At 33.9% G+C, this 15,715-nt stretch overlaps 1 protein-coding gene across 10 annotated transcripts in view; it reads left to right on the top strand.

Annotated features, from left to right (window-relative positions):
- The window catches only part of Orp8 (Oxysterol-binding protein-related protein 8), a 298,051-nt gene that overhangs the window by 58,529 nt on the left and 223,807 nt on the right, over positions 1–15,715 (top strand). Inside the window, exon 1 of one of the 10 annotated variants that reach the window (XM_085812027.1) lies at positions 5,568–5,699. The exons of the other annotated variants lie outside the window; for them this stretch is intronic. Coding sequence (XP_085668153.1) covers positions 5,687–5,699 — 13 coding nt within the window. The 5' untranslated portion in view covers positions 5,568–5,686. Of the gene's footprint in view, positions 1–5,567; positions 5,700–15,715 lie in introns of those variants that run through there. 10 annotated transcript variants of the gene reach the window in all.

The following is a 15,715-nucleotide window of genomic DNA, read 5'->3' as shown; positions in this document are numbered from 1 at the left end:
TGTGTCATCATCATATTGCAGACGTAGTCGAACATATGCTTTGCTTAAAAGAAGGTGCTTTTCTTTCTCTTTTATGATTGCAGTCGCATTTTACAAGGTGATCCAAGGTAAAGAAGTTTTTCTTTCTCCCTACTGCTCTGTTTTATGTTATTTAGTACAAAAAGAAATGCAGTTATTATTGTGTGACTGACAGTTTTTTTTTGCGTAATTCAGAGTAATTTTCCGAATGACTTCATCCTAATATTCTGAAACCAAAATTGTCTACCCGTTAAACTAAATATTTCCTAAATGAAAAGATCTAAAATTCTTCGCAACAATTTGCGAACGTTGTTTGCTTTTTAATCAAATTCGCCGGAGTACGCGATTGTTATGTTACTTAAGAGCAGGGATGCTTTCGTGGAGACCTTTCAAAGAGTAACTGCAGGTGTTTATGTTACAGGGGAAAAGTCATGAAAATACCGGCGCCGCTAGCCTGTTAACCAGCCTTCGAACCTAGAACGAATAGCCAGTGTTCACCTGGCTCATTCAGCCAGAGCTTGTTGTTATAGACGGTACAGTGGTTAGGGGAGCCGACTGCTATACCGAAGGTCCCAAGTTCAAATCCCGGAGAAGGCATGGGTGTAAATTGTCTTTCCCCTCATAGGAGGTAACGGTGGCCGCCTATTAGATTCCTCCACAATAAAATGGCCAATTTCTGGCCTTAGGAGTGGCCAATGCTGAAAAAAGGCAAGTACCCGCCATTCGGAGACTGCTTTAGGAAATGTGTATTTAAAAGTCAGCTGCGATATTCAACCATTTGCTTTTAAATGCTTTCATTTGTATGACGCTGGAGTGATGATTATGTGTTGTCTGCATTCCATGTATATCAGATATATAATCTGTATTTAAAGGTTTCTAATTCTAACTGGTTCTAAATTCTGCTGCCAGGTCCCTTATTAATTCAAAAAATTTTCCCGCTCCTAAATTGTGCCGTCCGGTGCAGTCGCGCCGGCCCTCGGGAGGGGTCATCAAGTGGTGAAAAGCGGCTTCATATGAAATTTTTTTATTTATCCTCTTCATTTTTAAATGTTATTTAGATCAGATCCCCGAATGAATCATGGCCAAGACAAATAGAAGATTATATGATCGGCGAAGTACGTTATAGATGAAATGCGATTGTTTGGCCATCTTCATTGAACTTTTTCGAGAAAACAGAACACGACTGACGGAATCCAAGGGTCTCTCAACCCTCTTTCCTTAGCACCACCCTATAACGGGGAATTTTGATACGACAGATTTTAGAGCACCTCATTCTGTGCTGCAAAGACACTCTGCAACTCCATGCCTTCTCTTAGAACGGTACAGTGGACGACTTTGCAAATCATTGCACTGGACAACGGGGCACTTAAAATTTCTGTTGATGATAATGAATTGCCACTGTCCGAAACAAAGTAATGATAATGAATTGCCACTGTCCGAAACAAAGTAAAATGAAGCGATGAAATGCAAGGTGTTAGAAAAATGGCAAACTTGGTGCTAGAAGAAAAAACAGATGGAGTAGCTTTTGGATGATATATTCCTGCAGTTTCACAAAAGAAAGAGGTCAAAAGTCTCCGCTGATTCTTTGATTGTTCAAGCAAGTTGTGGAAATTTCTACCATTTTTCACGCGTTTCTTTTAGAGGAACACTAAGCTCACATGTGGGATTGGAAGGCCTACCAGAGAAATATGCGTCAGTATAATGCAATATTGTCGACTCTGAATCAAATCAGTGTAAGTTTTCTTTCAATAGACTTCTATCAACTTTCATCTGAGACATTCTTTCATAATAAATGTTGTCAAGAAGGATTCACTGCTACAAAGAAATTCATTGACTTCTGTCAATTTTCATCTGAGACATTCCTTTATAGTCACTGTTGTCAAAAAGGACTCAGTGGCACAATGAAATTCATTATTATAAGTGAGAGTTGCAAAATTATTAACGCATAGGAATGACATCATTTTCCGGTGATTGCATATAATAACCATTAATTATGCATAATCACCATTTAATTTGGTATGATCAATTTTTGAAAATTTATCAAATTAACTGTTTTGTTTGCATAATTCCAAACTCGTAATGGTAAATGTGATAAAAGTTCCTAACTTTACGAAAATTCGTTCAGTTTGCGCTACTGCTTGGCTTCTATCAATACGTGACAATCACGTGATGTCAGTAGTAGTTCTCATTTCGTTGCATCTAGACGTTTTTTCGCTACCCTCTCGTATTTTATAAAATATTGAATAATGGCTGGTATGCTTGAGCGTTTTAATTCCAAATTAGTTAATATTATGGATACTAAGAAAGCAAACAGTGGTTTTCTGACTAAAGAAATATATGATGATTTGTTAAAAAAAGTGAATAATAGTGGAAACAAAAATAGTGGGGAAAAAACCGGAAGATTATCAAAGACTAAAAAGATACGATGTAATGAAAGTAGGCAATGTTGAAAAACTTATCTTTCCCGTAAGTGAAGACTGCTCCAATGTTAGATTTTACGTGTACTTTGAAGAATTTTTTGCCGTAATTCGTGAGGTACACTTATCAATAAGCCATGGTGGTAGAAACAGGATGTTAAAAGAACTTCAGAAAAAGTCCAAAAACATTACTACCGAAAAATTTGATTTACTTAAATTTGTTTGAAAGTTGGGAGGAAAAAAAACAAAAAACAAACCAAGTTACCTAAGAAAGGACTTGTTGTTAGGCCAATGGTCTTTCAAGAGATGAACTCAAGATGCCAGGTGGACCTAATTGACATGCAGTGCAACCAGATAATGACTTTAAATTTATATTTGTCTGTCAAGACCACTTGAAGACGTTCGTACAGTTGCGTGCCCTAAAAAGCAAACGTGCAGAAGAGGTTGCATATCACCTAATTGATATGTTTACTATATTAGGAGCCCCCAGTTTACTGAAAAGTAACAACGGTCGTGACTTTAGTAAGAAAATCGTAGAAGAAGCTTGTGCAAGGTGGCCGGATCTGAAAATTGTGTGCGGGAAACCTAGGCACAGCCTGACTCAAAGTTCGGTTGAACGTGCAAACCAGGATATTGAAAATATGCTAAGTTCGTGATTGGAAAGCAGTCACACCAGTTAATGGTCCGAAGAATTCCGTTTTATGCAACTTATAAAAAATAGAGCATTTCATGAAGGCATCAAGTGTTCTCCTTATGAAGCAGTGTTTGGGACGCCTGCAAATTTTGGCTTGAAAACATCTTCTTTCCCGAATAACTCTATCGAACATCTTAGAACTGAAAAAAGAGCTTCAGGCATTAATCGAGACAGTTAATAATGCTTCCGAAAACACCAATAGCGATATAGAAAATGTTTCTAATATGGGCAATAACGATCTATCTCAAAATGACCCTCTATCTGAAGTTAATTTTAAGACTCAGAAAGAGAATGAAGCAACGGTCGCTCTAATCCAGACAGATATTTTATGCAGGCAAGCGTTAATAAGAAAACATAGAATGAGTGCTAAAGAAGGTTTAGAATTACAAACAAAGAAATTGTTGAAGGTTTCAAATCTTAAATTTCCTGCTGGTAAAGTTGGTGACTCAGTGAAACTACGAATATCAGACGTTGACAGAGCAAGAAATGATCCCCGGAATTTATTAGCGGTGATATTAGAAGTTCAAAATGAAGAGTTTCTTTCATCAATTAGGAACGAAACAAAGAAGACTTTCGCAGTTGTGTACCAGAAATCAGTTCGCAATTTGTGAAAAAAATTTTATTTTGCTTGATGATGTTCCACTAGCAATATCATTTCGAGAAAGAAGGATCTCTTTCTGGAGGTCAGGGATATCAGCGATATGTTTGCAAGGGGCAGTGCGAGTCTGATAAGTGCAAATGTAAAAATTCTGGTAAACTTTATAATTCTAAATGTCGTAACAGTCTAATATGCTTAAATAAGTAAATTTAAAATATTTAGTAATTTGTAGTAATAGCATTTAACGTTATTTGAAAAAATGTTTTTCTTTTTTTTCTTTTTCATCCTCTTCTCCAGAATACGGGCTTGGTTTGTTTTTATATGTAACTGCAGCTTGTTTTTTTTATGTGCAACTGTTTTGTACAAGTTCATGTAAATTGTATTTTTTTCATTTCACAACACCTGTCTGTCCATTACTGAAATTTCGTTCAGGCTGAATAAATGTATTTGACTTAAAATAACCATTTATTGTCGTTTTTAATTGTAAAATATAAAATATTGTAACTCAAGGTCTCTTACTCCGTAGGGTCCAACGAAAAAATATCTTTCTGAGTAATAACTACCCCTCCCCCCCCAAAAAAAAACTATACTCAAATCAGTCATGATTTCAGTCATGGCCCAATCAGTCATGATATTTTTCACATTTACCATTACGAGTTGGGATTTATGCAAACAAACCGGTTCATTTGATAAATTTTCAAAAATTTTTCATATTTACCAAATTTAGTGGTGATTATACATAATTACCGTTTATTATATATAATCACCAGTTTATTACTTTTACCGTAACATATTTCTATATAATTAATTTTTGTGCTTTTATTATTATTATTATTATTATTATTATTATTATTATTATATTGTCGAACAGTCATGTTCTGTATAGCTTTATATAAAAAAATTAAGGAATATACGAGTCTCATTTTTCACATCATTTCGTATAAAGGTTCGCTATTCAAATTCGAGCTTGATTTTAATTTAGGAGCTGTGCATAACCGAAAGAATATTTTTTTTTTTAAAGTAGAAATGTCAGATTTTTAAGACAAACTATTATTGTAATGCTTTGCTTTAAGTGAGGCGGACTAATAAAAAATTAATAAGATTTTACCCATATATATGCACATTTTCTTCTATCAGAATAGTTGAAGAAACATTTGAGTTAAACTGTTAGTTTCCTTTACATATAAGTAAAAATGTTCTCATTTTAATTAAAAGGTTCGTATCTCACATCCATTGGTTTTTAATCTTCGATTTTCTCTTTCCTTGCTTTTCCCTTTTCATTGCCAGAAAAATGTGTTGTTGCTTTTTCCACTTTGTTTTCAATGCATTCTGAAGGAAGGATATTTTCTTTCTCGAAATATGTCTGCCTTTTTTGTATTTACCAATACTAGTTATGTTCATGAGCAGCAAAAGTTTATAAGGAATTTTTAAAATATAAAAAATAGTAATGCTTTGTGAGGCTCCCCAAAAAAGCTTTATTGGGCTAAATAGTATTAACGTAAGGCTGATGTGTATTATAAACAAGTGTAACTAGAATTTACTAAATAAATATATAAAATTTAGTAATTAATGCTACTAACAGAGAAAAGTGGAGAAGTGTAAATGTAATCACGTTAGGATCTGAATGTAAAATTCAAACATGATTTCACAGCTCTCATATACAAACCTTTAAGTATTGTCTGAGTCGTGCCTGCTTTATTTTCTTTCATTTATTTTCATTTCCGTGAAATTTGCTATCTTTCGCAAAACTCATATTCTTTGATACGGAGACGAATAAGAATGCCACCTGTACGTCTGAATGACGTCACAGAGGATGCAGTATGCATTGCTTTTCTTGTGTTTGCCGGCGTGTCAGTTTTTTATCTTATTATTTCCTTTTTGATTTCAGAGAGAATTGTGGGCGTGACTTGTTTTAGTGATATTTAAGTAAATGCAATAGCATGGATTGATTTTAATCAAATGAATGAATTTCGTAAGTCTTTTTCTTTAATATATTCATATACCTTGTTTGGTAACTGGAATCAATGAAGTTAAGTATGAGTAGTATAAATGTTAGAAGTAGTTCAACGTAACATGTGCTGTATTTATATAGCGAAAATTTAATATGCGTAATTTCAGAGCTATACAATCAAAAGATGCAGTTCTATAACATATAGTTTTTACTTTAGTGTTAATCGGATCATTGCTTTTCACGCTGCGTTAGCTTTCAGTTATAAAGTTCTAGTTAATTCACGTGTCCTTAAGGAAGTGGAAGTGTCTGCCGACTATTCGGTGGTCTTCTTACAACTATAAAATATAAGTCCAAAGAAGGGTTAAAGTACCCTTTCATTCACTCAAAAGAAATGTTAACAGACGTCCTTTCTTGGGCTTACGGGAAAGCCTCCACTTAGGCTTTTAACTTAAGGTAGAAAATTATAAACTAAAAACTAATTCTAACCAGCTAAACTTTAATTGAAGCTGTACAAGGATAACTAACCGAGTTGGCTCGTAATTAAACCTCACTGGCGAATACTAACTGGCACGTAAGACTACGGCGTACTTCTACTTCATTGACATAAAACGCGTTACTGAAATCTCATTCTGGTAGGCAGTTGTTGGTTGAAAAGGTGGAAACAAAAATTTAAAGGAAAGGATTTCAAAATAAAAAGTAACTATTATAAAATTAAAATAATCCTTACACAGTTACATGGCAGGAAATTAAGCTTCATTTTTAGGCCAAATTTTTATTACGATAGTCGGTAATGATAAGACGAGAATGTGTGGAGAGATATTTCTTTGGCAAATTCAAGGAGGTTAGAATAAATGCAGTAAGCCTTCTTCGTAGTCCTTGTGCAATAGAAATGAAGCCATGAAATGTCACGACTTATCATGTCTACTTCCATAGACGAGCTGGTTGGTTTTGTTTACATTCTAATAGGTGTTGTCTACCTACATGTTAGCTTTCATTATTAAATGTTTATAAGTCTTCCGTTCTAATTTTAATATTTAGCATAAATGATTTTCTACTTAGTTCAGACAAAAATCACAAGAATTGCAAGTAACATATTCAAATTCCATAAAGTATAGGTACATGAAAATGTGTAAATGATAACTATACGACATGGTAGAATCTACAACACCAGTGGAAGCTGTTTTACGCATATTATGCCTAAAGACGCTTTTCTGAGCCTTCAGACGTTGATATTTGCTCTCAAAGTCAGTTTAATTTTAGTTAACAATATGCTTCGTAGTCTTATCCGTACGCTTTATGGCGGGCATGATAATTCGTGATGTCAGGTTGTTGACTTTATTTTTCTTTCCTGCATATTTGTGACGTCATGCTTAGTCCATCTATTCTAACCTCCTTGGGCAAACTGCTGGTAGTTTAAAAGAATGCAATTTCGAATTATTGGAAAATACTGCACACTGCATGAAAATAATTTATTCTTAACACAATTATTGGCAACTTAATGTATTGTAATAATTAATAAATTAATTAAAATTAAAAAAAAATTTCACGTTTGTTAAAAAATAAATTTAAAAACAATTTTTCACGTTTTGTTAAATCACATTTATCTTATTATTACATTATTTTATAATGTTCTTTAGTAATTAATATTCAGAAAGAAAAAAAAAGAGCGCATGTAATTGATGAAATTTGATTTTAAATAATTATGAATAGGTAAAGCAAAAAATGAGCTTATTTTGAATATAGTAGAAGGCAGCCTCACATATAATATGACCCTGCATTTTTGAAGGCTTTTTATTAAAAAAGTGTCCGCAAATAAGAATTCCTTTTTCAGCTTATTATATTGATAGTATTCCGCGAGAAATATGACAAAATAAAATTGCCATACCTTGATTTAAAACCTAAATATGTATTCTAAATATATTTCTTCTCATTTTAAAAGTTATGAAGAGACAAGCAATAAATTTATTAATGTATTTTTAAATGTTAGACTGTGCGTGCACAAGACAGGTAATTTTCTTTTCAAAACTTTCAGGACTATACAAAGCATCTTCTTACATTCGATCTTCGAAGTATCCGTACACACACACTCGTTCCATCTCATTCCTCTGTTTCTATGGCCGTTGCTTAAATAATAATAATAATAAAACCCAAAAGGACGTTAGCCCGAATGAGCTATTAGTCTCGATTTAGCGACGTATCCCTATGACTGAATAACTTTTCAAATTATTGCCACGAAATATTATCGCCCTGTATTACTTTTAAAGAAATTAAATAATAAAGAATCTGCATAAATGTATGTATGTTTCTCGCACTGTGAAAAAACGACGGTACCTGGGGGCTTTGAATTTTGGATTTTATGTTTCATATTTTCTAAAACTTTCTAAAAGAATTTTAACAGACTCAGCGATTTGAAAGGGAGGAGTGGCAACATATTACGGATTAAAACATTGTTATCTCTAGCGCGCGAGGCTGTACATCGAAAATTCTAAACATATACTTTTTTTTTAAAAATGTTTTGTGATTTTGCTATTCAACTGAATTTTTATGTGGCGTAAGTGGAAAGAACATATTTAATTAGTAAATTTAACCCACAAAACGTTAATAGCAAAAAGACAAAAGACAAAAAAAAAAAAAAAAAAAAAAAAAAAAAAAAAAAAAAAAAAAAAACTGAAATGTTTCAGATTTTAAATTACGTCCAAAGGGGCGTTTTTTAACATTTTGTGTGTTACCTTTCTTTATTAAGTATCATGTTCCTCGCACTTAAACCATAAGATCCAGTGCAACAGCAATATCGCAAAATAGTTTTAAAACGAGCATATCTTTAGAATTTCCGATACAGAGACTCAACGCGCTGGAGATAAAAATGTTTTTTCTGCACAACGTTGCCATTGCTCGCTTTGAAATCCTTGAGTTTGTTAATCAAAAATTCGTCAAAGTTTTAAAAAATAGGAAATCGATCATAAAACAAATTTCAAATTTCAAATTTGGTCTTCCACATGCTCATATTCGTTGGAGGATTTCGTTATTCAAAATTCGATGACTCTATGTACCGTTGTTTTATCACAATACGAGAAATATACATACATTTATGCAGATTTTTCATTATTTAATTTCTTCAAATATAATGCAGGACTCTAACATTTTGTGGCAACAGTTTGAAAAGTGAACCGACATTTATGAGTCCGACGCAAAATGCCAAAACGAAACTAATAGTCCTTCGGGATTCAAATCCCTTTGGACTAAAAAAAATTGCAAGCCATCTTAACTGATTTTATAAACTGAGAAAAGAATGAAAAAAATAGAAAAATGTATGGCAACTCTTAACATTTCATCGAGAATTCTAAGTATATGCTGCTTTTAAAATTTTTATAATTTTGCTCTCGAATTGTATATGGCATAAGTGCAAAGAAAATGATGCTTAATGATATAGCTGAAAAGACAAAAAGAAATGGACGAGTGCAACAGCCAGACTGGTACACTGCGAACTCTGCAATAGCATAGAAAAACCTTAACAAACCCTTTTGAGCGACTGTTAAAATATAAGCCCTTTCAGATTTGTGTGTGTGAAGGGGGGATATTAGTCATAGACTCGTCGTCGCATTGTTGTGAATGATTATATTAGCTGGATTGCGACAAAACACGCGAGAGCTGTTGTTTAAGGGAAAGGATGCCTTCAGATGGACAACATTTTAAGGGGAACTGGGTCATATTTATGTTATACACGGGGAAACACGAAACCCTGTGGACCTAACCAACACGTTGGAGACTATTGCAGATCATGTTGAACCAGCCCCGTTCATCAAGATTTGAATTATCGAACTACAGTGCTCAGTGGTTTTACCGTTTGCTCTTTAGTGGGCAAATATCGTTTTGGATAGCTTGAATTGATTGCGAAGTTTGTCTGTGAAGATCAGTCACGATAAGAGAGGATAAAAAGACAGATAAGAATCTGAGGATAAGAATCATGGCAAGTTAGGTGATTATGATATAACAGGATTCTGTTTCTGATTAAAAAAAAAAAAAAAAAAAGTACCATGTTTTGTTCAAACGTCCGTAACTCAAAATGCGACGTAAGCTAAATCGATTGAAATATGGTTTAACTTTATCTGCTAATAGAATACGAACTATGGTTCTTCTTTACGTATATCTTCTGTAGGTAATAAGCTGTACCCAAATTTACGGTACAGGCAAGATAAAGTATTAAACAAGTTTCACGTGACATGACTTTTCTTCGAATTTTTTTAACGGAGGAATATTATTTCGAGAAGTACTATATGAGTGTAAGAAGTTAAGATACTCTGAATTAAATGAATCGCCTTCCCTTTTCGAATGACGGAAAAAATTTGAGCGGATGAAACCGTTAAATGGGTAAATGGCAAAAGTCTTCCTTTATTTGATGTGGCAAACAAATTGTAACTAGTATTTATTCCCAAATTTACGTGCCGCTTTTCTATCTGTTATCAATAAATCGATTAACGGTTTTCGCAGTTCAGCTTTTGATATTGAATGTAAATGGGAAGGTTAGCATTTCGATAGGTTAGCATTCAAAACGTTTTCTTCTGAGCGAGAAACGCGCGTGATCTGGGGCAGTCGGGCAACACATATCAGATACTAAGCACCATCTGTTGACCACAGGAGGAACACCTACGGAAAGGAAGGAACTGATGCTAATTTTGAAAACTTGTTAACATCCTTTATGATGTGTGTTGCTGAGTGAGTTGTGTTAGGTGAAAAGTTTTTTTATGAATAATTTTAACAATTCGCAGTGGAAGCTTTATTAATTTATTTATTGTGCTATGCAAGATTTTGTGTTCTTCAGCACGAATTTGAAAATTCTTATTTCGAACTATATAAAACTACACTCACTAATAAAGGACGTAATAACTTCTTGAAAAATTCGTATCTGAATTGGAATTTATCATATGCGTATCCTTATCTGCGAATTTAAATATAGGTTACATTTCATAAAATGCAAAACGAAATAAATAGTTCTTAGACTTCCGAACTGGCAATGGAACTATCCTATAATAAAGTGAAGAGACATTTTCGAAATGGAAAATGTTTATATTATTCAATAGGCTGTTAAAAGGTATTTTTTTTTTACGGGGGCATTTTCGACTGTGTTTTCAACGATAATAAAATGCTTGATTTTAAACTATTTATCTATATTTTTGTCTATTTATATGCATATTATAATGTAACTTCCATATATATTGTTTGAAACTTTACACTTTATATAATCATATATGAAAAATATGAATGTACGCACTTCTTTGTAAAAGATACTGACGTGAGGGGATGATTTCCAGTTCGAAATAATTTTCTTTTAGAGATACCGCAAAAAAGTGAGTTATTTTTATAAGAAATAATATATATTTTATTTATATAGACCCAGAGTCCTATTCCTAGTCTTTAAACCTTATGGTATTCCGCCACTTGTTACTTTAGAATTAATGAATGCTCGTGAACGACTGTACAGCATACACAAAATTACTTGTTTTGTTCAGCTGCTCAGTCTATGTATAAATTTATGCGAATGTCGTAAAGGAATTATCATACTCATGCGAAGTTAGCACGTTTAAGTAGCAGATCCGTGGCTCAAAGTGGTAATCTGTGGCTTAAAGTAGCAGATCCGTAGCTCAAATTCTGGTGAGGGCACTGTTGAGTTTTCATTTAATGCTTGCTTTAAAAATCTGATGTGTACACCACAAGACTTCCTTGTACGGAATATTAAATTATACGCATTTTTTTCTTGAATTTCATTTAAATTGATTGGATTGAATTAAGTCTACATCGTCGACAGCGCATAAACCACAATGGAATAAATGCACTCTTTAAAATTCACTATATTTGTTTAGTATAACGACACTCTGAATGCACAAAATTTATATCATTTGAAGAATTGTCGTTGCCACATATTCTATTCAAATACTATAATAAAGCTAAAACGATATATGAAAGAAATTAAGCAAACAAAACAGAAAAGAAACAGTTTTTCACAGACGATTTAGTATTTCTCATTCAATTAATTCAGTTCTCACTTCGCGACAAGGCAAAAATACATAAAAACTCAAAATGTCTGCATTAAAAATTACGAAGTAAGTCTTAAACACTTATTTCCTCGAAAAAATTCCAGAAAGGATTAAGCATGATTTAATTCGCAATAATAAATGAAGGCGTTATTTTTGTGTTGCGAAGCTTAGTCTCTCTAGATTGGCAACAAATCTACAATCCTGCTGTTTCAAATGTAAACAAATATGTCCGCCATGTTATTTAAAACTTGACCGCACTTAAACAGCTTTTAAATTGTTGATAATTGTACAAATATTGCTTCCAGAATTACGAAAAGCATAAAAACCTTAACCGGAAGATAAAAACAACATAATTCAATCATTTTTAAAGCAAAAAATGTACAATTTACAAACATATAAGAGTAAAGAAACTGAGATCACTGAGCCGGGTAACAGAGTGGATATATATATAAATATATTTATATACGTTTGGTACGGCCGATTGCAACCAAAATACGAGATGCACATCTACATGTTATAGCAGTCCTACATACAAAATTTCAACGTTCTAAGGCTACTCGTTTTTGAGTTATGCGAGATACGTACGTACGCACGCACGTACGTACATACGTTCGTACAGACGCCACGAAAAATTCTCTTCAGAATTAATTTTAAAGCAGTTTTATAATTTTTTTGGAAGAAAAGAGTCTTTTATTCTGTCCTTACGTCCAGATATCACGCAAAAACATCGTTAAATTGCATTCGATAGCGGTCAAAATGGATATTTTCATTGAAATATGTTGCCTGAAACTTTTCGCGATTACAGTACTTCCTTTTTACTTCGTACAAGGGAAAAAAAAAAAAAAAAAAAAAAAAAAAAAAAAAAAAAAAACCACTAATATCTCGGTTTTATTACGGGCATTGTGTGAAATTCGAATATTGTATATGTCTCGGTATTGCATAAACTGCGCAGATATATGTTGAGCACTTGTGATCAGTTATACATGTAACCGTTCTTGCCTAACATCTTGCGAGTGTCCTTAACTTTTTTATGTGTATTATTTTTTTAATGTGCATAGCAAGACAGTTATGTATGGGATTGTTATAAATCAAATGGCTGCTTAATGGCGTCGAGTATCTACCAGTTGCGTAAGACAGCATGCACGTTTCGTATGTTGCAACATGACTAGTGGATGATGTAAATGTAATATTTGTATTCTTCCACCAGCATTTTAAATATTAAATATTACGAATATCAACCAAGTCAATTAAGATTGCTATATTGTAACAATTTAATAATTGTTACAATATAGCAAATTGAGACATTTGTAGCTGCTGCAGTAAAAGAATTCGGAGGATGAACAACTAATGAGAAATCCACTCGCCCTTTGGTTTTCAAAATTCCACTCAAGAGATTTGGAGTAAAAAAGGAACCCCGTGACGGCCTTCCTTCCTCCATTCATTCGAATGAATTAAAGAATTTGAATCGAATCCACGGCAAATTGTGTAAAAGATTACCAAAACCTAGGCACAGCATTCACACTGTTTCACGGAGCTCAGTTGAACCCCCTGCAGACTCACTGATGAAAACAAAGCGAGGCGGTTGAAACTATTCTGTTGTGAAGAAATAAAGAAGAAATATTTCTGGAAAAAATTATGACTGTGCATGAGATGTGGATATTGTACAACAATCGTACATGTTCGCCGAAGTGATTAGGAGGGTGAGACTCTCCAGAAAGGACAGTAAATGCAGGAGCATCAGTGCCTTGTTGCCAATGTGTGGAAGGTCCTTTATACCACATTTGTAGAAATAAGTGTCTCTGTAAGTGATAAAGTCCTCCGTTATCCTATCCTATAAAGTTCGCCGTTGACAAAGAAAGCACCGCTCTGACCTCCCCCCCAACCAACACACACACACACACACACAAAAAAAAAAAAAAAAAAAAAAAAAAAAAGGATACTTCGTTGGGGGAAATGTCAGAAGAGTGTGGAGGATGAAACATAATTTCGTACCTCCAATTTTTAATTTGGTATATGATTAATGCTTCCCCTTCCAAGGTCGTTCAATTTCGGCTGTGAGAATATAAAATACATGAGCCTGAGTTCCTGTGGGAATGGGGTAAAGACTATAATCGCATACTTTCGGGGAGCCATCGGTTAGTTTTAAAGTCCTCTGTCGCAGGTAGCAAATTTGACACCCGCGCTTTCTAGCTTTCACTAGCTTCAACAAGCTCCACATCGTACGTGGTATGTTTGAGAGAATTTTCAGTCTGCCGCCTTGAGCTAGATGTGGATGGGCGTGCACATAGAAGTCTAACAATGATTCCTCTGAGCTTTGCGAGCCCGCGGATACTGAGAGCATCAATGGGTGAACCGCGTTGACGAACCCATAAAGAAGTCCGGAACACATATGCATTATTATTATTATTATTAATGTTACAAATTCTATACATAGACAGATGATTTTAGTGCAATTATATGTGAAATTGCTGTATTTTTCTGTGTAATGCAACATAAAAAAAAAAAAACTAAAAGAGACAAGCAATGCCGGAAACGTAGGAATACAGAGGCAATTGCATTTAACATTGAGTAGATGGCTATGTCGGTAATTTAGCGAGATATCGCAAACCTGCAACGGTCTTAGCGACTTATTTTGCCGCCAAAGTTGGCGACCATTTGGCGACACTTCTCTGGTCCTTGTATCACCGTAATAGTTATTGTAACTAAATAAATGCAATTGATTACTATATTAGCTGCAAAAGTAATTCGACCCTCATATTGCTTTCCAGTAATTTCGAGAAACAGAAAGTAATAGAAATATCTCGGCGGCCGGTTGAAAACTATAAGCCCGGAGATAGCATCTGCTCTCAGTTTAGCAGTTGTTTAGGTATTGTTGTTGCGAGTTGTTACTTCAGCGTGACTTGAGATATCTTTGGGTTAGCTTTCTCTTTAGACGCGTTTTGCATTGCGTTGTGTTTAACGTTCTTAGTAGTTTGAAGCTTATCTACTGATTTTACTCTGTGATATTCTGAACACCTGTGCGAGTATTTCTATGGAAAATTCCAGAACTTTTGAAGTGTTTCATTTGATTAAAATAAATTTTATTAACCTATTAACAGACCTATGTGCATTCAATCTATTAGGAACACGTATGCACGCGACATTGTTATTATTATACAGTCAAAAGTCGTTAATCCGGACTCGTCGGGACTTCGGCGATTCCGGATTATAGATCATCAGTTTAAATCTCGTAAGATGGCATGCAGAAATTCTAAAATTAAAAATATTAAACCGTAATTTATGAAATAAAGAACAATTATGATCTAAAGGGTATCAAAATTTACAAAAAAAAAAAAAAAAAAAAAAAAAAAAAAAAAAAAAAAAAAAAACTTAATATTTATTTGTTTACTTTATTAAACATTTCTTTCAATGTAAGTTGTTTCGTTTTATGTGATAATACTTTCTCTTTAATTCTATAAACAGACATAATTTCTTGTTCAGTTACAAAGTTCCGCTGTTCAAGTCCCGTTAATTGCTCTGCCGAGAATACCGACTAACTTGTCAATCGAAATTTTTTCGTTTTCACTAACCTCTCTGTCACATTCTTCATGTCTTTATCCATTTTTTTGGAGCAATTCCACTTTTTGTTTGTTGGACATCGAAACACACTTTCGTTTTGTAGATCCTTTGGAAGTTCCAACATCGGAAATTCTATTTGACATAATCGAAATTTCGAGTTTACTTTTATAAAATTGCTCTTACAGTCTGCAAAAAATAATAAGCGGGATCCAATTCGAAGATTAAGGAACAACGCAATCATTAACATTAACTGAAATAGATAATTAGATAATTTTAGCTTACACCGTCCGTTATACATTAAACGCTCAGGCGAAAACGTATTCTGCACTTGCGCACATGCATATGCGCAATAGTCAAAGTCTTACGCGCACGCATAAAACGCCTGTGCGCATGTGCCAACGCGGCGCACGCGCAGAAAGTTTTTAGCTTTGAGGTCCGGATTATAGA

The sequence above is a fragment of the Stegodyphus dumicola genome, chromosome 2 (assembly GCF_044657685.1).
Source record: "Stegodyphus dumicola isolate Sdum_Otavi_A_Nest chromosome 2, ASM4465768v1".
NCBI lineage: Eukaryota > Metazoa > Arthropoda > Arachnida > Araneae > Eresidae > Stegodyphus > Stegodyphus dumicola.
The sequence above is the reverse complement of the archived record's forward strand: the minus strand, read 5'-3'. Positions and strand labels throughout refer to the sequence as shown.